Source organism: Rhinolophus sinicus, chromosome 3 (genome assembly GCF_057876585.1).
Source record: "Rhinolophus sinicus isolate RSI-liver-muscle chromosome 3, RSI-T2T, whole genome shotgun sequence".
Lineage (NCBI taxonomy): Eukaryota > Metazoa > Chordata > Mammalia > Chiroptera > Rhinolophidae > Rhinolophus > Rhinolophus sinicus.
This window is the reverse complement of record NC_142503.1, coordinates 48,312,412-48,335,865: the sequence shown is the minus strand read 5'-3', so window position 1 is coordinate 48,335,865 and position 23,454 is coordinate 48,312,412. Positions and strand designations below refer to the sequence as shown.

The following is a 23,454-nucleotide window of genomic DNA, read 5'->3' as shown; positions in this document are numbered from 1 at the left end:
TCCAGTCAGAGGAGCAGGAAAAGTGGGAGTGGGGAGCTGGAGAATGAATGTGGGGGAGATGATCTTAGAGACGTGGGAGCTCAGGAAAGTGACCCTTTAAAGTTGTGCATGTACTCCTGGCCTCCACCTGACCTGTACATGGACCTGACCCTTAATTGCGTGACAAAGGCTTGGAGAGCAGAACCAGAGAGTAGACCATTGCCCAGGTCTCAGACTGGCCCCTGGATGGTGCACATGTGGGACAGGTCCAAACAGCACTGTAAAGGTTTTCATAACTGTAGTGACATTGGTATCAAACGGTGTTGAAGAAATTGGTCATCCATATGCAAGGGGGGGAAAAAGAGAACCTTGAACTATTCCTCACAGCTTATACTTCAATTAACTTTAAATGGACAATAAATCTAAATGTAAAACACAAGGCTATAAAAGTTTTGAAGAAAAATATAAGAAAATCTTCATGACCTTAAGTTACGCAAATCATTCTTAGATATAACACCAATATCTAGATTCATTTTTAAAATATAAATAAACTGTACTTCATCAAACTTAAAAACTCTTGGTCTGTGAAAAATACTAAAAAGCTACAGGAGAAAATATTTGCAAATCACATCTGACAAAGGATTTGTATCTAGAATGCATCAATAACTCTCAAACTCAACAAGAAAACCAACAACCCAAATTTTTTAAAAATGTTCAAAAGATCTGAGTAGACACATCACCAAAAAAGATATGCAAGGGTAAAACTCAGGAAATTAATGACTTAGTTACACTTAGTTCAGTCACTTCCTGGCTTGCTATTCAGCTGTCTGTTTTTCCCTTTCACTGCTTGATTCAATGACTCTGCTTGGTTACCTTTCTTAAGACTATACATACCTGTTGATCTACTTAATCAGCAGAGCACTAACCTGGAAAGAACAATTTGCCCAGACACTGGGATCCATGGTTGCAACGCCCTTGCAGCTTTTGCTGATGACACATGATATATTCCAGCCACGGCTGCTGAGTTCAAGATAACATTATGTGAAGCACACCAGGCCACGGGAGGCAATTTCCCAGACCAGGCCCTGGGAGGCAATTTCTCAGCTGTCAGCCCGAAAACGTACATGATCAACTCCCACTTTTCTTTGTTTTCTCCCCCCAACCTACTTGCCCGACTATAAAACCTCTTGATTATCCTCAGTTCGGGGAAGGTGATTTTTTTCCTAGACATCAGTCTGCCATCTTCTCTAGCTGCCGGTATCTAGAATAAAGTTCTCTTTTCTCCTCACCAACCCTTGTCACTCAAGTTTTTGGGCGCCAGGCAGCAAGCAGCACCAGACCTGAGTCCGGTAACAGATATACAAATAGTAAATAACACAAAAAAAGACGCTCAATATCATTACCCATTAAAAAATGCAAATTAAAACCACTAGAAGATACCAATACAAATCTATTAGGATGGCTAAAATTAAGGGGAAAATGACAATACCAACTGCTGATGAGGATGTAGAACAAATAGAACTCTGCTACATTGCCGGTGGGAATGAAAACGGCTCAGCTGCTCTAAAAAATCATCTGGCAGCTTCTTGTATATAGCATACTATATGACCCAGTAACCTCACTCCTAGGTATTCACACTAGAGAAATGAAAACGTAATGCTTACACAAATACCTGTACATGAGTGTTTACAGGAGCTTTATTTATAATAGTCGAAAACTGGAAACTCTAATGTCCTTGAACTGGTGAATGGATAAATAAACTGTAGTGTAGCCATACATTGGAATACTATCCAGCAATAAGAGGGAGGAATTACTGATACAAACATGGATGAACCTCAGAGGCATTTCGCTGAGTGAAAGAAGCCAGTGTCAAAAGGTTATATACTATGTGATATCATTTATATGGCATTCTCAAAAAGGCAAAATTATAGAGATGGAAAAGAGATCAGTGATTGCCAGGGTTGGGGAAGGTTTGACTATAAAGAGGCAGCATGAGGAAATTTTCTGGGTGATACAACTGTTCAGTATATTGATTGTGCTAATGGTTATATGAATCTATACATGTGTTAAAATTCATAGAACTGTATGTCAAAAAGAAAGGTAATTGTATAGTATGTTAATTTAAAAATTAAAGTAAAATAAAAGGTTATTGTATTAGGGTTTCAATGTCAAAATAAGAACAGATTCTTAGCAATCAGGTCTATTACCAAAGCATCTTTTGCAAGGTAACTAATGTTGCAAAATAACCAAATAATTTCTAGACTTAAACAAAACATCCCTTAAATACCATTACCATAATACAACTTATAACACTCACAAAGTTGGAGTGTTTTTGGTGCCAATCTTTAAAAAGGGGTACTTCTTCATTCTGATTCTGTTACAGATCAATCTATTTGCCCACCAAGACCAGAGTAATAAAATAGACACTAAAATATTTTCACAGAAAATACCAGAGCAATAAAATAAGTTGTACCCACCTGGTAAAATTAAGAGAAATCATTATCTCATCATTATCAAGTCTAGGTCATGTCTATGCTTGCTGACAAATGACCAATTGGTTTGAACTGACTTTATTCATTTTCCAAACACTTACCTAAGCACGTACTAAACCCAAGCCCGGTAAACATAATAGTAAAGCAATGCTGAGCCTTACCCTCCAAAGAGTCAGTTCAGAGAGAAAATAGAATAGCTCTGTGGGAATCTTCTGAACCATTTAACTTTAAGGACCATGGTCCATTGGATTAACTAAAACCCAAGGCTATCATCTTTTTCTGCAACTGGAGAAAATAAACGTTTTCTCCAGCCCAAGTGGTTTCCTTGTGCCCTGGTAAAGTGTTAAATAAAGTTAGGGAAAGTAGGTGGAAAATCCTTAGGGAGCAGGGGGCTTGATATCTAGGCAGACAAATAGGCTGATTTGTGGCTAATGGCATGGTCTCTGGAATCAATTGAGCCAGGTTCAAATCCTGCCTCTATCCCTTCTTAGACATAATTTTTTGGGCAAGGTATTTAACCTTTCTGTGTCTCATGTTCTTCATCTGTAGATTGGGTATTACTTTTCTTAAAAGTTGAGGGGTCTAAGTATTCAAGTCCTAAGACTGGTGCTTAGTACATATTATGTGTTTAATAAGCCTTATTTATCATTCAGAATGCACAGGGCAGAGTCAAGATTTAATGTCCGTGAGGCCAGTTAGCTTCTGTCTTCTGTGTTCCAAATTATACTCAGGGCAACTGTCTTATTCTTACAAATACATGCTACTGGCCATAAGGTCAATATGGGAAAATAAGTAAAAGCCTAAGTCCTATAGGTAATGAGTTAACAATTTAGTCACCAAATACAAAGAGCACATGATATGTATATTCCCTAAAGAGACCTTTCCAAAATGAAACATGCCAATAGAAATATTTTGTGTGTACATGAAGAAAAGATAACTGAAATGACCAGATTTCCCCACACATTGGTTCTGTTCCAAAGGACGATGAGCTTACCTTATCAGCAACGTCCACCCTGGCCTTGTGATTAAGCAAGAAATCCACTGCAGATAAGTGATTTGCCCCCACTGCAAAATGCAGGGCTGTGCGGTTCATCTGAGGAAACATAATTTGTGTTTTCAGTCATCTAACTGTAATTAAGCCTTTTAAAGATTCCTTTCTTGAATGACCGTAATTTTCTATCAGGTGTTTGTATTTTTATTATTTATCTACTCTTTGCTTTTGCCTTTGAAAGTAGTAAGAATTGTGTCCAGCTTAATCTTGCCTCATCTATTATCAGATAATAACAGAGAATTTGGCAATCCCCTGGCAGGATATGCCTCAAACTGATATCCATTGCATAACCTATCTTTGCTTGTAACAATTTAATGGATTTCAATTACAGAGTGAAAGCTGTGTGTTCCCCCATATGCAATCATTAATCACGGTAAGTGTTTTCTGGCTAGAATATATTGATAATGCACAACAAAAATTTTCCCAGATGTTCAATATATACGATCTTTCTTCTGTAATTTTTTGGACTTAAATTTTACTGAAACAAACAAAATGTTTCTGAAAGGAAGGAAGGGAGGGAAGGAAGGAGTAGAAATAAACAGACACAGAGAAAGAAGGCTATGAATATCTTCCGCCTCAAAGGAAAGCCACCATGGTGCTTCTGAGATGTTCAGAGACGGTCCAATGTGTTTCAAACAGTAGACCAGTGTTTGTAAGTAAAACACATGCTATATTTCCCATATTCTAGACAATGTTTTTGCTTCCAAAGAAGGTGCCTGGGCATGGATTTACTATCCTTTACTTCACATAAATAATATATTACAAAAATATGAGAACTGTTTAAATTAAACACCTGATTTCCTTGGTAGCTAAACCGGTGATAAACCAAGTTTGACAAAACATTAGTTATCTTGACATTGCCTGCAACCAAGAGCTATGTTCTTGTATGTCAAATTTGGGCTTATATAACCCCTACTAACTTTATTTGTAAATAAAAATTCAAGCCAAAACAACATCCAAGATAATTCAATAAAGCCACTTTTTCATCTCTATCATCCCAGATTTTAAGGAACTTGTGGATGAAAAAAAGGGGTTCTGTGGAAAGTAACCTCACGGGGTGATCTGATCATAAATTCCTAAATGGGCAGGTCACAGTGGATCGTCATGCCCCAGGACTATAACTTCTCTGGTGAAAAGTTTTAAGCCAGTCCTGTACATTGTTCTTGTGCGTCCAGGTTAACACGGCTTGGAAATACCAGAAGTAATACCCCTTGATGGGGTATTAACCCTCAAGAGGGCACATAACCTTAACTATCCAGTAATCCCATCCCCATATTGCTTTCTCCCAACTTTATGTAATCTTCCTTATGTTCCCTCCTTAATTTCAAACACATAAAAGAAATTGCAAAACTGTTATTCATGGGAGCATTTGACATCTTGCCCCTCAGCGTATGTCATCAGTTTGGCTCAAATAAACTTACAAAAATTCTCTACAGGTTTAGACAAACTCTACAAGTAACCATCTCAACAATTTGCTGTAAACAGGCCTAAAAGAGATGTCATTAGACAGAACGATACAGTTCATCAGGAGCTTGAAATAACTTGCCACAGACTGTAAGTTAAAGTGGTTTAGGTTGTACTATCTCTCCAAGTACTTTAATATAAAAATATGGTTTAAAATATCAAAAAGTTATATGTGAAAAAATTTTAAATGGTTATAAAAATATATTGAAGAATCTATTTCCTGCTACTTGGAAAAATGATTATTTCTTTACTTATTCAACAATTAATCTAGACATTACCTTCAAAGATCCTTGCTTATTTTTTTTCTTTTCTGTCCCTTCCTTCCTTGATTCTTTTTCTTTTTACTTTGTAGTGTTTTTGTTCCTAAAATTGTTATGCTGCAAAATTTTGCTATTTTTCCACTCTTCCTAGGACATCTATAGACAATGAATATTATATACATCCATAACACATCACACACACATCACATGCACAAAACATACACAGACATATAAATTCCTGCATATACATAAACACATACCCCCTCACATACACACATGAACAACTGCTAAACACCCTTCCATGGCATATGATGCATGACTTCAGTTTCTGACCTCACTGACTGGGACAGATCCAGGTTTTATGGAACCTGAGATTTATACTCTGTAGGGAACCTTCTTTAAAGCCAAAGTCAGAGAGCGTAACTGATTATAGTTAAAATTTCTCACTTTTTCAGGTTTTACAAAATCGTATTACCATGGGAACACATTGCTAGAACCCTGCAAGTGCCATAGAAGGGGCCTATACATACCCCTGACACTTCTGTTTCATTTAGTGTTAAATCTACTTCTGCCATCCTCATCTTGATCCACTCCACAACTTATCCCAAGCAATTGACACAGCCCCCAACCTGTTCACTTTAATAACCCTGCTTTGAGGGGCTGTCAGGAAATCCACACAAAACCAAACAGGGAATTCCTATTCCGGCAGTGGACTTCTCCCCCAAGCCCCAAGCACTTGAAGAACAAGGAAGAGTCAGGTTTCAGAAAGGACACCACCACTCAAAATGCAGGAGCACTGTATTGCAAAAGAAGAAGAATGAAAACCCATACTCTCCTTTAGATTTTAAATTTGGAAGAACCAACCACAAAGGACAACACTGGAGAGAAAACCACCCAGTTGTGTAGCAAAAGATGTTCTGCCTTCCTAGTATGTATGAGGCCAAAGTGATCCACAGGCTATCACCCAGGACCAAGTCCATGCCCAGCACCGTGACAGTTGTCTTTACTGCACACCCATAGACCTTGCAGAGTGTGCACTTCCCTTCTCATAAGATGAATGAAGACACCCAGAGCCCATTCCAGTGCTTCATTTTCACCGTTAGTGTAAGCACTCTGGAATACCAACCAAGCAGATCTCCCACATCTCATTCAGCACAATCATTTTTATTTTTATTTCAGTTGAACTGTGTAAACCCAAGACACCCTTACAGCGGTCACTGTCACATTTGCAACTTCTACTCACATCGTTCACAGCATTAATGTTCACCTTCTTTTCAAACAGTTTCTCCATAACGTCCAAATTATTGCTTTTAGCAGCGTTCTGGAAGTTTCTCTCACTTGGCAGTACTGAAAGCAAGCAAGCAAGCATGACTGAGGGAATGTAAGGGGGATGAAGAGAAAGCAAACCTCATTGGATAAACCTTTTAAATCTAAACACTTGACACAACAGCCTTGAGCCTTTCTCATTCTGCCATTCTGGACATGGGAATTTTGCTTCAATATTTTCTAAAGCTTAGTGTTAAGATTCTACTTTCTTCTCACTCTACAAGTGTTTTCACACCCTCCAAAATATTCCTAGTCCCAAACAAAGCATTATTCCAGAGGACCACCCTGAAGTCAGCAATGTAGTGTCTGGCTCTAGGAGGTCGGAGGGTGGCCAGGGCCTTCCCCGGGGACCTTGTTTGTAAAACGCTTGTACAAGATTAGACAGAGAGGAGCCCAAATGCTCTGTACAGAGATAAAATTGTTGCCTACAGAACCCTGTGCTGATTCCAGACCTGCAAAGAAAACCTTAAAATGCAGCACATCATATAAATGTACACAAAGGCTAAAAGGGATGAACATGTTTTATTTTCATTTATATGAAAGGAGATAAATGTAGACTCATACCTACTATAAACATTACATATCACACACATATACATATTCAGATGACAGCTATTATAGAGAAAATTCCAGGATTTATTAAGGGTTTTATTTGTTTGTTGTTGTATATTAAATTTATTGGGTGACATTGGTTAGTAAAATTATATAGGTTTCAAGTTTGCATTTCTATAATACATCATCTATATACTGCATTCTGTGTTCACCACCCAGAGTTAGTTCTCCTGTTTGTTATTTTATTTTATTTTAGTTTTGTCATGTAGGGGAGCTGGAGGGCTCACAGTAACAACCTCAACATTGGGGGATAAAGTCAGAATTGGAGTGATGTGAAATCAGCAACAGACCATCTCCAAAAAGAAAGGACCCTCAGAGAGGCGTTGAGATGTGTTGCCAAGTATAAGAGTTTCCCTAGTATATCCGCCAGACTCTTTAGAACGCCATCAAGTCCAATCAAAGACCAAGGAGTATCTTCATGGGTGATACATACATTCATTCTTTCTATCACCTGGATCCCTCTCCTCCTTTCTATCCCTACTCTTGTTACCACTATGTGACTTCAACATCCATGGAGATCATTAATCCAACACCATGGTCTCTCAGCTCTGACTCCCTTGCCTCTAACAATCTTTTCCTCCACCTGACCTCAGCCACCCAATTTCAGGGTCATCTTCAAAAACGACGCTACCTTTGACATCTTCAAGAATCCTATTCTCTGAATACCACTTCTCATCCAGTCAGCTCACCTACTCGAGTTCTCCTTGTCCAGAAATTCTGCAACCTTATCAAGTCCTCCAATCCACTGTTCTCACCATCCTTTCATATTATTCATCCCTTATGTCCTTATTTCCCGCCTTACCCAGTTTAGATCCCATAGTCCATCTTTGAAATCACTTCATGCAAACACCTTTACCTCCCTCACCACTCTCTTTCCTCATCAGACTAGGTCAGAATACTAATTCTGGTGGTCTCCCAATACCCAATAGGTGGTCAGAATACTAACTCTGAAGTTAAGCCCGACTCCTATGTCCTCTATTTTTGCACCTGAACAGCTAAATGGTACTGGAGAAAAACACACGACCATGCTGTGGTAGACACCACTAGTGTTTATCAAATCTGGTTCTCCTCTCCTATCTGAACGCGTGGGTAAGTATACATGCCAGCCTAGATGCAGGTAGGTGAGGTATGTGCAACGGACGGAGAGCAGAAGTGATGGTGTATCACTATGGGGCTGAGTCAGTGAAAAGCCCCTGTGTCACCTTCCAGGTCTCTCTTCCCGTCTTCTCAATCCTGGAAGCCATGTGTTTAAATGTAGGGGTGTTATGAATGAATTGTGTCCCCTCAAAATTCATATTTTAAAGTAAGTCCTAACTACCGGTACCTCAAAATGTGACTGTATTTGGAGACAGGTTCTTCAAAGAGGTAATTAAATTAAAATGGGGTCATTAGGATGAGCCCTAATCCAATATGACTGGTATCCGTATAAGGGAGGAAATTTGGATATAGACACGACAAGGAGAAGACTATGTGAAGACACAGGGAGAAGACGGCCATCTACAAACCAAGGAGAGAGGCCTCAGAAGAAACTAATCCTGCTGACACTTTAATCTTGGACTTCTAGCTTCAAGAACTGTGAGATAAATTTTTGTTGTTTAAGCCACCCAGTCTGTGGTAGTTTGTTATGGCAGCGCTAGCAGACTATACAAGTCACGAGATGGTGGTGCCTCCATCAGCATGGTATTGAGAGACAATTCTCCATGGGTTGCTGCATTTCTCACACCTTACAAGAAGCACTGCCTGCCTTTGTTCTGGACTGTCTTTTCAAGGATGTCTGTATAATGAACTGTGTTGGAAGAGAGAGATAATATCTTCCTCTAGAGCAAGGGGTAGCTTTGCTTACAAACTGAAACACAGGAGAGTAAGGCATGCTTACTGTCCATTACAAAATATTTGGGTTTCCTAAGTCAAGATTCTTCTGCAACACAACCCACTGCATGTGCAGGTATCACTTCTGTAACACTCGGTGCTTTTTGCATCTCTCTATGGGAACTGGAGCTTGGAGAACACTGACCCTCTGGCTATTGTTACTGTTGTGAGTAATAAAATCCTTTGTATCTCATCCTAAGGTGTCTTCTGCCAGCATCTATGACACCACAGGAGGCTAACTTGTTAGCTTGCAAGTAGAGTAAAATCTCAGCCCCTTTATAGTTCTTGACATGTGGGTTCCTGAGAGACTAGGTAGAGCAGAGACCCTCACCAATACATATAAGATATGATCAAAAAGTAGGTCTTTACTATAGTCAGTCACTCAGATTTAGGGGTTATTTGTTGCTGCAGGAAAAGCTAGTCAATCCTGACTGATACACATACTAACATGCTACACATAAATAACATACTCCTAAATGCTTACTCACTAATCACAAGTAGGATCTCAGCAAATAAATCCTACTACATTTCCCTAGTCTTCCATTCTCTAAAAATGCATGACTCTCTTTCTCTTCAAATATCCTCATTTACCTTAGTGTCCACCATTACCATCATCTAATTCTCTTTTTATAACACTGCACAGAGAAAGTACAGGCAATCAGATAGGAATTCCCACATCTTCCCACCACTAACCTACATTTATACCTACACACTCTGCTTTTATTACTGCTATAATCAATGAAGCATCCATCCTTCCCTCTGCCAACCCAAGGCCATCCCCTGCACTCGAGGTCTGGATCCCATCCCTTCTCATCTTTTCAATTATTTCATATATCAGTTTCCTAGAAATTATCTCCTTTTCTCCTTTGCATCATTAAATTATTCATTCTAAAATATACAAAGGTGCTATACCTCCAGTTTAAAAAAAAAAATTCTCCCTTAACTTCACATTCCTTTCCAACTGCAATTCCAATTCTCAACCTCCTGTTATCCCCAAATTTATGTGTTCTATAATTCCTGTCCCCACTTCTTCATCTCACAGTCTCATCCCAATCTATACTAATCAGACATTGTTCCCATCACTCCACTGAAAATTGCTCTTTTCAAGGTCATGATCAAGATTTGCCAAAATCCAGTCATCACTTCTCTGTCATGTGCAGATGTGACACAGAGGACCACACTCTCCGTGTAACGTGTTTTTCCCCAGCCTTCTGTTAGACCACGTGTTGCCTCCCAGTCTCTTTTACTGGCTCCTCTCCTCTGCTTGATCTCCAAATGTTTAAGTACCTCAGGATTTTTATAACATCAATAACCTGATGGAGTAGGCATTATCACCCCCATTTTACAGATATAAAAACTGAGACTTAGAAAAGTCAAACCACTTACTCATGTCTTAAAGATAATAAATGATAGAATTGTCCCAGATGGCCAGAATCTAAACCCTAAGCTTTCAATCACTGCAGGTGTCCAGGGAGTCAGCAGGACAGTGGACTGCTGAAGTGGTGATCCAGACTGCCACACTGTCATATGCGTTAGCTAATGCATTCTGTCAGTTACGCTAGACTTGTCTCAGTCCCTTTCCTGACCCCAGCTTCTTGCCCCTATATATTAATCCAATGGGAAGAAGTTCTAGTTTCAGATCCTTGTCTCTCTTTGGTACATCCCAAGACAAATCAAGACCTTTCTGGGCATAGAAGGGAACTTCCTCAACCTGATAAAGGGCATCTACAAAAAACTGAGCAGCTGGGTCCAGCCGGTGGCTCAGGCGGTTGGAGCTCCGTACTCCTAACTCCAAAGGCTGCCGGTTCGATTCCCACATGGGCCAGTGGGTTCTCAACCACAAGGTTGCCAGTTTGATTCCTCAAGTCCCGCAAGGGATGGTGGGCTGCGCCACCTGCAACTAGCAACGGCAACTGGACCTGGAGCTGAGCTGCGCCCTCCACAACTAAGATTGAAAGGACAACAACTTGACTTGGGGAAAAAACAAAAAGTCCTGAAAGTACACACTGTACCCCAATAAAGTCCTGTTCCCCTTCCCCTATAAAATCTTTAAAAAAAAAAAAAAAACTGAGCAGCTAACATCATACTTATTCATAAAAGTCTGAACACTTTCTTTGCTCCTAAGAGATGTCTACTCTTACTTCTCTTTTTAAACATTATGCTGAAAGTCCTAGCCAGTGCAATAAAGCAGTAAAAGTAAATAAGAAGGCATATAGATTGGGATGGTATCAAATTGTCTCTAGGCTAGTTGTAAACAACTTGATTGTCTCCATAAAAAATGCAAGGGAATGTACAAAATAATTCTAGAACAAATAAGTGAATTTAGCAAGGTTGCAGGATACAAAGCCAACACATAAAAATCAATCACATTTGTATAAAATGTCAATCAACAAATGGAAGCCAAAATGTGAAAAACAACAATTTACAATAGATGTTTTTTAAAAATTTTAAGTATAAGCCCAACAAAACATGTACAGTTTCTTTATACCAAAAAGATACAAAATGCTGATGAAAGAAATCAAAGAATATCTAAATGAAAACTAGATTATGTCCATGGATTGGAAGACTTAACATAGTAAAAATGTCAGTTCTCCCCAAATTGATCTACAGATTTAATGCAATTCAATCAAATGCCACATGGATATTTTGTAGCTATAGACAAGTTAATTCTAAAATTTATTTGGAGAGGCAAAGGAACTAGAATAGCCAAAACAAATATGAAAATGAATCAAATATATGGTGATGGAAAGAGAACTGACTCTGGGTGGTGAACACACAATGGGATTTATTGATGATGTATTACAGAATTGTACACCTGAAATCTATGTAATTTTACTAACAATTGTCACCCCAATAAATTAAAAAAAAAAGAAAATGAAGAATAAAGTTGGAGTCATCACACTGCTTAATTTTATTATAAATCTAGAATAATCAATACAACATGGCATTGACAAAGAGATACACAGATTAATGGAATAAAGTATATAGTCTAGAAATAAACCCTCGCAAATATGGCCTATTGATTTTTGACAAAGTTTTGAAGGACTTAACAATGGAGAAAGAATAATCATTTCAATAAATGGTATCTGAACAGTTGGATATCCAAATTAAAAAATCATGAAGCTTGAGGTAAACTTCATGCGTCATGCAAAAATTAACTCAAAATGGATCATAGATATAAATGTAAAACAAAACTATAAGACTTTTGGAAGAAAACACAGGAGAAAAATTTCATCATCTGGGGCCAGGCAAAGAGTTCTTACCCATGACACCAACGGCATGACTGATGGTAAAAGAAAACAACGATAAACTGGACTTCATCAAAAGTTAAAGCTTTGCTCTGTGAAAAGCACTTATTAAGAGAATAAAAATACAAGTTACAGACTGGAGGAAGATATCTGCAAATCACATAAAAGCCTTCAAAGGACCAAAGAGGGACATCCTCGACTTCTGAAGACTTCAACAGCGTGCCTCAGTTTATGCTATAAATTACTCCCCAGGCATAGATAATCCGTTCCACTTATTAAAAAACTTAAGTACAGAAAGATTAAGTGACTGTTTCATAGTCACACAATACATCACTGCATGAGTCAGGACGTAGGAGATAACACATAAAACTCTTTCCTTGTTTGCAAAAGGGCTTAATCATTTCTATTAATATAATCCTCCTCCTTAAATTGGAAGAGTAACACTTTCCTTCCACCCACAGTATAGGTTTAACCTCGAATAAAACCACCTGAGAAATGTGAACCAACACTTGAATGGATTCCCAAGTTGAGCAGCAGCCCACAGGGGGTGCACTGGTGCCGGCGGCCTCGGGGGCCGCAGAGCCGGGTCCTCGCGACAACGTCCTTCCCTCCGCGTTCCCTCAGCAGCGCTGCGGCGGCGCTTCCGGGACGAATCCCCTCGGCCTCGTCCGCCGCGCCGCCCGCCCCGCACCACCCCCGCCTGATTGTTCCGCCTCGTCCCCGGTACTCACGGAGCTCGTGTCCGGCCGCCGCCTCCTCCTCCCGAGGCCCCTCCTGCCTCGAGAACCCTGACGGCCCCTTCCAGGGCCTGCCCGCCGCGCCCCTCACGTCTTCCCGTAGCCCCTTAGCGGCCGCGGCCGCCCGGAGCAGCCGCCCTCTCACCGCCGCCCTGAGCCCCGGGGTGCGCCCAGCCGGGTCCATGTCCGCGCCCGCGGGGCTCAGACCTGGGATGCGGGGTGGAGGCGGGCAGGTGCGCCCGTCGGAGCGCAGGTGGAGCCCCTGTGTCCCGGCGATTCTCTGGGCAGCTTGCCCGGCTCGGCCGGCCTGGGAGGCCCGCCTTCAGGTGTGGCGGGCGCGGTGATGTGGTTTGGTTTTACCTCAAAACCTGAGGAGACGCCCAGCTCACGCTTCAGCAATTCTTCGTACAATTTTGAGAACTGTCGAGGTTGGATTTATAACCAACACTATTGGAACTTCCATATTAAATCATTTCTACACGGGCTTCCAGGATTTTCTTTTGAATCAAGTTAAGACTCTCAATTTCTTCTCTGAAGGTGTACACATTGACACCCCATTTTAACGCAGTGGTAATTTATTGTACTCCTCATGAGGAATTGAAATACAGTAATCTATGCTGGGCAATCATTTGCCTAGTTAGAATTCTAATAATATGGAAGAAAAGTAGGGTATTGAAGGACAACCATGATCTCTGTCCTGAATCCCTATCACCTAAGGATAGTGTGTTTAATGGATTACAACAAAACAAAATAAAATAAAACCATGATACATCTTGCACCTGCCCATGGTTTCAGAGGTCAAATTGGAAGTTTAGCATATTCTAGGAGTGAAAAAAAATTTTTGAGCCCTCATAACAAAACTAGATTTGACCCCGGAACTCACCCACCGTTTTTTGTGTGTGTAGACACCAACAGAGCGAGCGCGAGAGCGAGAGCGAGGAGTAATACAAGGGAAGTGTAATCTACAAAAATTCACACAATGGTTTAGAGAAGGGAAAGCAAGGGATAAAAAGTGAGAAATGAGTTGGAAGGCCAGAGATCAGGCACCTTGATAAGGACTTGACAAAAGGTATGGAAAGATGTTTTCAAGATGTTGTACAAGGGTAGACAGAATTCAATCATAGACGTGGATCTGGTAAAGATTGTGTATATGTGTGTGTATTTCTACACATATATAATGTATGTATATCCATGTATATGTATGTACATATGAGTTTGAAGTCATACCTCAAGAGCTTACAGTTAGAAGGTGTGGGGACAGAGCCAGGAGTGCAGTTTCCAGGCTCTTGGTCTCATGTGGAAAGGTGTTGGCTTGGGTAGTAAATAGCCATCAACTGTGATCTGATGGCCATCACCTGTGGCTAGTTGTCCATCAGCTGTAACCAGTGTGCCATTGGCCACTAATATAACTGCCGTGGCTACACTAGCAGCGAATGGTGGCTGACAAGGGCAGATTGCGGATGGCGGATTGCAGCCTGCAAATGGGGTTGGTTGGTTGGCAGAGAAGAAGCGGAAGATGGCGGGTTGCAGATCCTGTGGCTCCTGCTTCCTGTGTCTCTAACCCAGCTGCCAAAGAGACTATAGCGGTATGTCTCCCATATCTATGGCTCCGTGGGTGTTCCTTTTTGGCCTCACCATGTCCTGCGTTCTTATGCGGGGAGTGGGAGCTGAGACCCCACATGACACCCTGCATGACAGAAGGAAAGGGTTAACACTATTTGCCTCTGAATTATCTTGTTTCCCTGAGCCTTCTGTAGATAGCAACAATCAGATAACAAGACGGTCATAAATTAACTTACACTTTTAAGGGGAATAGTTCAATATTATGGTTTGCTTAGTAAATGGAGTCATGTTTCCAATTTTCACCATAATATCATTTGAGTTTTTCTTGAACAACTTTAATCCAATTATGTATTACAAAGCAAAAATGATTATCCCTTAATTATACAACAAAAGAACAATTTTTGCTCCAGGGAAGTAAACACCACCTCTCTGAGAAGTTCACTAAAATCCTACCAGGTGTGTTCAAACATATTACTGCTGTTCAAAACGGAACATTATTAAAAAAAAAAAAAAAATCAGTACCAGGCACTAGGTATGTTTTTGAAAATGGAATTATTTCCTCAAAAAGCACTTTTTAGCTCTAGGTTAATTATCACATTTTGAGAATTCTTCCAAATATTTCCAAGCCACCCCAAGAGAACAAATAATAACACATTTATAAAGCAAATCATTATCCAATAAAGGGAAAGAAATGCAATTCCCTCTTTCTGGAATGCCCATTCTTTAGGGCTCAGCTTGAGTGCAGCCACCTACCTTCAGCCTGTCTTACCAGAGAAATAAAGTAAGGTAATAATAGACACCACTCTTTGGGAACATATTATTTATTCATTTGAGTCAACAAACGATTGTTAACACCTACTAAGTGCCAGGCCATGTATTTCACAATTGGAATTCAGAGCCCAGGATCTCTAGCAATCTACAATCTAGTAGGGAGAGACCACATCAAAGCCACAGCAAAGAACATTTCAAGGTCTTCATAGAGAAAGAGGAGTACAAAGGATCAGTTTTTCCTGGGGGCAGTTATTCATGAAGGTGGCCCTTGCACTAAACTGAAAAATGAGTAGTTGTGCATAGTGTGAGAGGGCAAAGGAGCATACAGGAAGCACATTCTGGGCAGTGGGGGCAACAGAGCATGACACCAGAAGGGAGAAATAGCTTGGTCTATTCAGGAAACTACAAGCTATGCAGTGTGATTTGATTGGCCTTGAATGCCAAGCCGAATATTTGGTGTGCACCATGGATAAGTGGTATGTGGGAGCTTTGTACTGGCTCGTAAGAGCTAATTGCTAAATTTTCAAGAATTTTGTGAGAATTGGTTGACATCATGTTCACAGCTTGAAATCTGTCATTGTATTCACACCATAGAAATCATCATACATTGAAAATCAGCTCCCCTTTTCTCTCCCCACACTGATCCTGGAGATAGTTGACAGCTTTTGAAATCTTTTTTTTGTTTTTAACATAAGAGTGATGCTATAAAAGTGCTGTTCATGGCTAATCTGCAGAAAATGCACAAAACAATTTAGAGAGGGAAAGCTGAGAAATTAGTTGGAAGGTCAGAGTTTAGGCAACTGATGAGGACTGACAAAATGAATGGAAAGAAATGTTTTCAAGAGGCCTTACAAGGCTAGGCAGAATTCAATAATAGATACGGGATTGGCAGAGGCAGAGGTGGAAATGAGAGGGAAGGATGAGTTAAAGTACAGTAGTCCTCCCTTATCCACGGTTTCACTGTCCTTTGTTTCAGTTACCCGTGGTCAACCGTGGTCTGAAAATATCTTAGTCAGTCACCTCACTTCATCTTATCACGTAGGCATTGTATTGTCTCACATCATCACAAGAAGGGTGAGTACAGTACAATATTTTGAGAGACCATTCACATAACGTTTATTATAGTACATTGTTATAATTGTTCTTATTATCTGTTGTTGTGCCTAATTTGTAAATTGAACTTTATCATACATATGTATGTGTAGAAAAAAACAGTATACATAGGGTTCAGTACTATCCAGTTTCAGGTATCCACTGGGGGTCTTGGAATATATTCCCCATGGATAAGGGGGGACTACTGTAATGGTAAATACATTTCTAAATGAGGGTAGTAAAAATATTTCCCATTAGGGAATGTCTATTTATTTAAGATGGTTGTAAGTGAAAGGCAAGAGGGAATTAGCAACTAACTTACTGCCTACATTTTCTCACCAGAGTTCCTTTTGGAAATCTGTGATATGGCTTCCATTACCCATGTTAATGCTGAAACTTCTTAATCTTGGTCACTTCTTTAGTGATTACATAGATATCACAATTGTGATTTTGTGAAATTGTGATTACATAGATATTTCCTACACTAACTTTAAAATTAACTTTAAAATTAAGGCATTTCTGATGGACTAAATTGGAATTATAAACACTACTTATAATGATGCTTTTGCTATCATCATGAGATTGAGGTAAGATGTACAGCCCTATATTATAGGAACAATGTAAAGATTGGTAATAAGATATTTTTCCATTTCATTGAAGAGAGGCTTACACACATACTAACAATTAGGCCTACTTATATCACGTGTGGTATCTATCATACACTAATAATGATATATTCCAAATGGACTGGCCATCCTCCGTATCTGAAATTCCCTAAACATTTTATAGATACAAAATTTCTCTGCAAAGCATTTTAGAAATGAGGCATAAAAAAGTTAGCTGAAGTCATCTTTATCTTTTTTATACTTTTTTCAAACACCCTTGACATTCCCTTTGTAAATGTGCAGTAAGGGTTGACTCAGCAGGCTCAGATTGCTCAAGCCCTGCACATTCCTTAGAAAGGCCTGTCTTCAGGACTGGCTCCCTGGAGATAACCACTGAGCCCTTGGAAGATCCTGCCTGGTAGTGTTGTAGTATGCTGCGGCCTTGGGCGACAGAGATAGTTTATGCTAACAATATGACTTATGGTGAATGTTCATTTTTGTATACTGGAGGCCCAGGGTTATGAGGTATTATTTAGATCTCTCATAGGTTGGAGACTGAGTGGCTAAGGTCTGTCACACGGACACTGCATGCCTGTGACTGACCCCGTAAAAACCCTGGACTCCAAGGGCTGGGTGAGCTTCCTTACTTTACAGGTGTTGTGCCTGGTCTCTCCTGGACTTTGCCCATTTGCCTTTTCCATTTGCTGATTTTAATCTGTATCCTTTCACTGTAATGAACTATAACCAAGAGTATAACAGCTTTGTTGAGTTCTGCAAGTCCTTCTAACAACTCATTAGGCCTGAGGGAAGTCTTGGGGACTCCTGACACAGTAAGGTAGAGATAAATTTTCTTTCTTTCTCTATGGATAACCAATCATGCAAGCACTGTTTATGTAATAGTCAGTACTTTTTCTACTGAGTTGACTAAAATGTCCAAACCCATGCCAATACCACTGTATTAATTACTATAGCTTTGTAATAAATCTCGATATATATTAGGGCCTGTCATTCTATCTTCTTATTCTTGGGCCTTTGCTGTTTCATATAAAATTTAGGATCCATTTAATTTCCAAGAAAAACCATAAGGGATTTTATTTTGATTTCTACTGAATTTAATAGAATAATTTGAGAATAGTTTTGTTTTTCCTAATCAGAAAGTGTTACTCTTTTCACTTACTCAGATGTACCATATATTTTTCAGTAATATTTTGTAGTTCCCAAGTTTTTGCATTTTTGATAGATTCCCTTCCTCCTTTGTTGTAGATTGTTGTCATGAGATTATTTTTTTTTTATTTTCTAATTGGTTATTACTGTAGTATAGGAATGCTGATTTTATATATTGATCTTGTAGCTATAACATTGTTGAACTTTCATTAAACGTAGATTTAAAAATGTACAAACACACCATCTGACAAAGCTTTATTTTTGTTTCCAGTTTTCAATCATTTAACTGTTGAATTAAATAATAATAGAGGGTACCCTTATGTGCCTAAGGAATGCTTCTAGAATTTCACCATTGTGATAATTTATGTAATTTTATTTTATTTTTTTTTAAGGGGAACAGGACTTTAATGGGGAATAGTGTGTACTTCCAGGACTTTTTTCCAAGTCAAGTTGTTGTCCTTTCAGTCTTAGTTGTGGAGGGCGCAGCTCAGCTCCAGGTCCAGTTGTCGTTGCTAGTTGCAGGAGGCGCTGCCCACCATCCCTTGCGGGACTCGAGGAATTGAACTGGCAACCTTGTGGTTGAGAGTCCACTGGCCCATGTGGGAATCGAACTGGCAGCCTTTGGAGTTAGGAGTATGGAGCTCTAACCGCCTAAGCCACTGGGCCGGCCAATTTATGTAATTTTTCAATAGGCATTTCTTTTGGGTGAGGCAGAATTTTTACTAACAGAACCTGACTTTGTTTGGGGGTAGCAACATGCCCAGTTAAAAACTACATTAACAGGTTCCCTATAAGGAAGCCATGACAGATTCTGGCCAATGACATGAAAGTAGAAATTGTTACCTCAGGCTTCCAGGAAATCTCCTTTAAGTGGGACAGACTTGTGGCCTTTTTATCTTTTTCACTTCCTTGTCTTCCTATCTGGAACTCACACGTAAGACTAGATGTGGAAATGCCCATCTGTGGCCATAAATTGACCATGTGAAGCCAAGAAAATCAGTGACGTTGAGCCCATCCTTGAACCACTGAACCAATGCTAACTAATGAAATTAAAGAGAAAACTAGAACTGAGTTTTTTTTTAAGACTGATTCGGGTCTGTGTAACTCACAGCTGAAGTGAAATTCTGAACTGATACAGAAAGTAAGGTGCTGCAAATAACAAAAACTACTATACAGAACTGGCTCAGTGTTGGAGGGAGGGCTTTGGGGAGTGGGGACACAAATATCACAGGCTGGAAAGCTGGTGACTTGTTTGGCAGTGACAAAATATTTGGTCCAATTGTCAAATGCTGTCCTTGGAAAGCAGACAGAATGTTGACTGAGGCTGCAGCATTAGGGAAATGTTAGGAGAAAAACTCAAAATGTTGGCATAGGATGGCTTTTTCTTGCTGTTTTCAACTAAGTCCTACAAGAGAGAAATGTACTTGTTTCTCTAGTGAAACTAGCAGCCTGCAGAGAGGGAGGAAAACATCATCTTGCTAAGGAAAACAGTTTGTCCTTTTTTTTTTTTTTTTTTTAGTTTTTATTGTGATATAGGTCACATATGAACAAAAGTGTATAAAATATACATGTACAGTTTGAAGAGTATTTTTAAAGTGAACATCCATGCAATCACAACCCAAAGATAAGAAATAGAACATTGCCAACATCCCAGAAGCTCCACGTGCCATTCCCCAATCATGTTCCCCTACCTTTCCACAGAGGAAATCATTATTCTAACTATTGACAATAACATAGTTACTTTTCTTTATCATTTGATCTTATATGGATACATCCTTAAAACAATGTAGCCCCACTTTAACTGTTTTGACTTTATATAAATGGAATCATATTGATGGCATCCTGGGGTGACAGTATTCATTCACATTCTGTTCAGCTATTTCCTTCATTTTCACCACTGTGTAGAATTCTATTATTTGAATATACAATGGTAAAATGTAACCATTCCACCATTGCTAAATATTTTATTCATTCCAAATTTTTGGCTATTACAGTGCGGAGCATTCTCATACGTGCTTCTTAACTATTAAACATGTTCAATAGTTTTCCCAAAGGCATTGTATCAGTTAGGGTTCTGGCAGGAAAAAATTCTGTAATTAGAGATGAGTTTAAGAAAGGAACCATTTGCACAGGTGAGGACAGCGTGTGGGGAAAGCACAAACGCTAGTAGAGCACCCCAGGGCTAACAAGAACAAGGCTCTGTTGCCACCCCTAGGCTGAGGAGCGGAGGGAAGGAAAGAATGACCAGAACCTGCAGAGAGCCGAGAATGCAGTACGAAGCTGGCTAGCTACAAGATTGTGACCTTTGGTCAAGGGACCTACCCAGCACGTGATGATGCTACAAAAAGGTACATGAAGGAATAAATACCCAACTTCATCTTCTTTCCTCCCTCCCTCTAATTTCCCGTGGTGGCTCCGCCACTGCCGTGGCACCTTGGTAACATGAAGCAGGGTACTGAAGGGCTGCTGATTGGGAGGAAATATGGAAAACAACCAACAAAGGTGTATATTTAGAGGTACAATTGCTGGGTTGCTGAGTGTGCATATCTTCAAACTTACTAAAGAAGGGCAAAGTGTTTTCCAAAGTGATTGTTTTCAAAGTAAGAGTCCACATCGTTCCACTGCCTCTCCAGAACTTAATATCATCAGACACTTTCATTTTCATGAATCTGTTAGAGATGTAATGATACCTCTGTGGTTTTACTTTTCATTTTCCTAGTACTAAAATGACTGAGAATGTTTTCATGTTTCTTGGCCATTTGGATTTCTTTTTATATGAAGTGCCATTTAAAGTCTTTTGTCCAAACTTCTATTGGCTGTCTCTTTCTTACTGATTCATTGGAGTCACACATATTTTGGATTATGTGCTCTGGATACTAGATTTTTTTCCCAGGTATTTGTGTTACAAATATATTCACCCTGGTGGTTTCTTATATTCTGACCCTCTAAGTAGGTAAGATTACAGCTGCTTATTCTTTGTAGTTTTGTGGTATTTTCTAAAAATGCTCCAAAGCAAAATGATAATAAAAAGAAAATAAGTTGGGTGTATCAGACAAAACAGAAAGAAAAGAATGTGGAGAGAATGCTTGGCAAAGAAAATAAAAGTGAAAACACCAGAGGTAGGAAAAGAAAGGAAAAGGAAGGAAACCATTTCAATTGACTAAAAGGTCAACTAAATATTTTAAATTTTATTTTAAATTATTATTAAATATGACTAAATGATAACATTAAATTAAATTAATCATCTAAATGAAAATAATTTAGTATTTACTCATATGTTGAAAACACAAAAATAAATTTGAGGCAAGATACAAAAAATTAAATATGATGCTATCAGCTTTTCAATACATTAAATCAGTTTTTCATTGAACTTAATTTTGTACAGCAGTTACATACGTAAATCACACAATCAAGAACCATAGCACAACACTGTTTTCACCTTAGTATATAATAATATCAGGCATGAGATTGGCATGCTAATAAACATTAAGCCTAATTTTAAACCATCTAGTAATTTAAAATCAAGTTACCACTTTGGCCAAGGCTGTGCATGATCCTAATTTAAGCCCTTCCTAAAATAGCATTTCCATGTACATTTATATGAGCTATAAAATATGAAAAGTAGGTATGTAAATATTAAATCATTATGTTGAAACCTGAAACTAATATAATGTTATACGTCAATTATACCTCAATTTAAAAAAAAAAGTAGGAAAAGAGAAAACAAAAATACAAGAGAACAAAACATCGGGTTCTTTAAAGCAGTCACAAAATGGCTTCCATTTTCATGTTTCAATTAAATAATTATTTCTAATAAAAACTCATTGATAGCACAAAATTATCTGGAGGAACTACCTAAGCTAAGTACTTACTGTTAAGCTGTCTTCTTTGAATATTAATAAAAACATGATAGAAATATAACTACGATAAATGAGCTATTTTAATATGCATTAATCTTTTGAATTGCACATTTTTCTCTAGGTTATATAAAAATAAAGTGAGTGTACAATTTATCCTTGTTTATAGATTTGTGTACAGTACAAACATAATTGCCAAGAAATGAAATACTGCCACTTAAAAGTCCTAGATAAGAAAATAATTACTTTGAATCTTAGACTAAAAATTTTTTAAAGTGAACCAAGTGCTTATTCATAAAAGGAATTTTAATTTAAAAAATCAAATGAATAATCGTATTTAAGCAAAATTCTTTTAACACAGAAAATACTGTGATATTATTTTCCTGAAGGTAACAAAACCACTCATGGTAGTTCTGGTAAGCTAATATTCTCCATAGAATATATGATAAATATTACTTATTAATGCTACTAGGAACTAAAATAGGAATATACAAAGTTGTAGAAGACGCTAAGATAAAATACAGTAGACCAGTACCAACAAAAATGGTTAAGTATTAAAAAAATCTTATACTAAAATAGGTTTGTGTGAACCTCTGAGAGCTCTTATAAATATTTTTATATTGACTACAAAACTTAATAAAGAAATCACTTTTTAATTCCATTCCTAATTTTTAATTTTCAAAATATCTCTAACACAAAGTGAAATTCTTATGGTTATCGAAAAGGTACACAGAAGTTAATATATATTCCAAATTCATCTAACGGAACTATCGCCAGTGAGGGATTATTGCACTGGGCCTTTCACTAAATGAATCTGTAAACTTAAAATGAGGAAGAACAGGTTCATTTACTATAAAAAACAAGTTTCAATAAAAAAATAATGATATTCAATGTTCATTTAAAAAATATATCAAGTGTGTGTCTAGGATTGTTTGGTTTTATTTTCTTAGATGCTGAGTACTTTATCATCGATCCTGACCTGGAATCAAAGAAAAACAAAAAACAAAAAAAACACAATTAAAACACAGGAAGAGATTTAAAAAAGAATAACATCACAAATAATTGACTTTTAAAATTTTTACTTGATATAAAAGTAAATTTTAACATCTACTAAAAATTCAACCTCAAACTATGAGTTTTACAGCTTTATTAAAGCTCAAATTAACCATACCTTTTTGTTTTTGTTACAGTCTTCTGTACTCTGCCCGAGTTACCTTTAGAGGGAAGAAAAGTGAAGAAATTCCATAACGAATAACAAGAAATAATTAAAGGGTTCTATAAAAATTTAAAAAGTTAAAGCTACCTGATGTAAAGATAATAAAAACTTCCTTAGTACTACATAGTTCATATTTATACATACCAGA

The 23,454-nt window shown here is 38.4% G+C and overlaps 2 protein-coding genes across 4 annotated transcripts in view; both read right to left on the bottom strand.

Moving 5' to 3' along the window:
• ANKDD1B (ankyrin repeat and death domain containing 1B) overlaps positions 1 to 13,902 on the bottom strand; it is a 54,356-nt gene extending 40,454 nt beyond the window's left edge. The window contains exons 1-3 of the mRNA XM_074328815.2: positions 13,033 to 13,902; positions 6,490 to 6,593; positions 3,466 to 3,564 (exon numbers count right to left, since the gene is read on the bottom strand). Coding sequence (XP_074184916.2) covers positions 3,466 to 3,564; positions 6,490 to 6,593; positions 13,033 to 13,222 — 393 coding nt within the window. The 5' untranslated portion in view covers positions 13,223 to 13,902. The remainder of the gene's footprint in view (positions 1 to 3,465; positions 3,565 to 6,489; positions 6,594 to 13,032) is intronic.
• A 5,829-nt stretch (positions 13,903 to 19,731) lies between these two features.
• POLK (DNA polymerase kappa) overlaps positions 19,732 to 23,454 on the bottom strand; it is a 66,357-nt gene continuing 62,634 nt past the window's right edge. For all 3 annotated transcript variants that reach the window (XM_019728137.3, XM_019728136.3, XM_019728138.3), the window contains 2 exons: positions 23,262 to 23,304; positions 19,732 to 23,069 (listed from right to left, as the gene is read on the bottom strand). In XM_019728137.3, the coding sequence (XP_019583696.3) occupies positions 22,985 to 23,069; positions 23,262 to 23,304 (128 nt within the window). In that variant the 3' untranslated portion in view covers positions 19,732 to 22,984. The remainder of the gene's footprint in view (positions 23,070 to 23,261; positions 23,305 to 23,454) is intronic.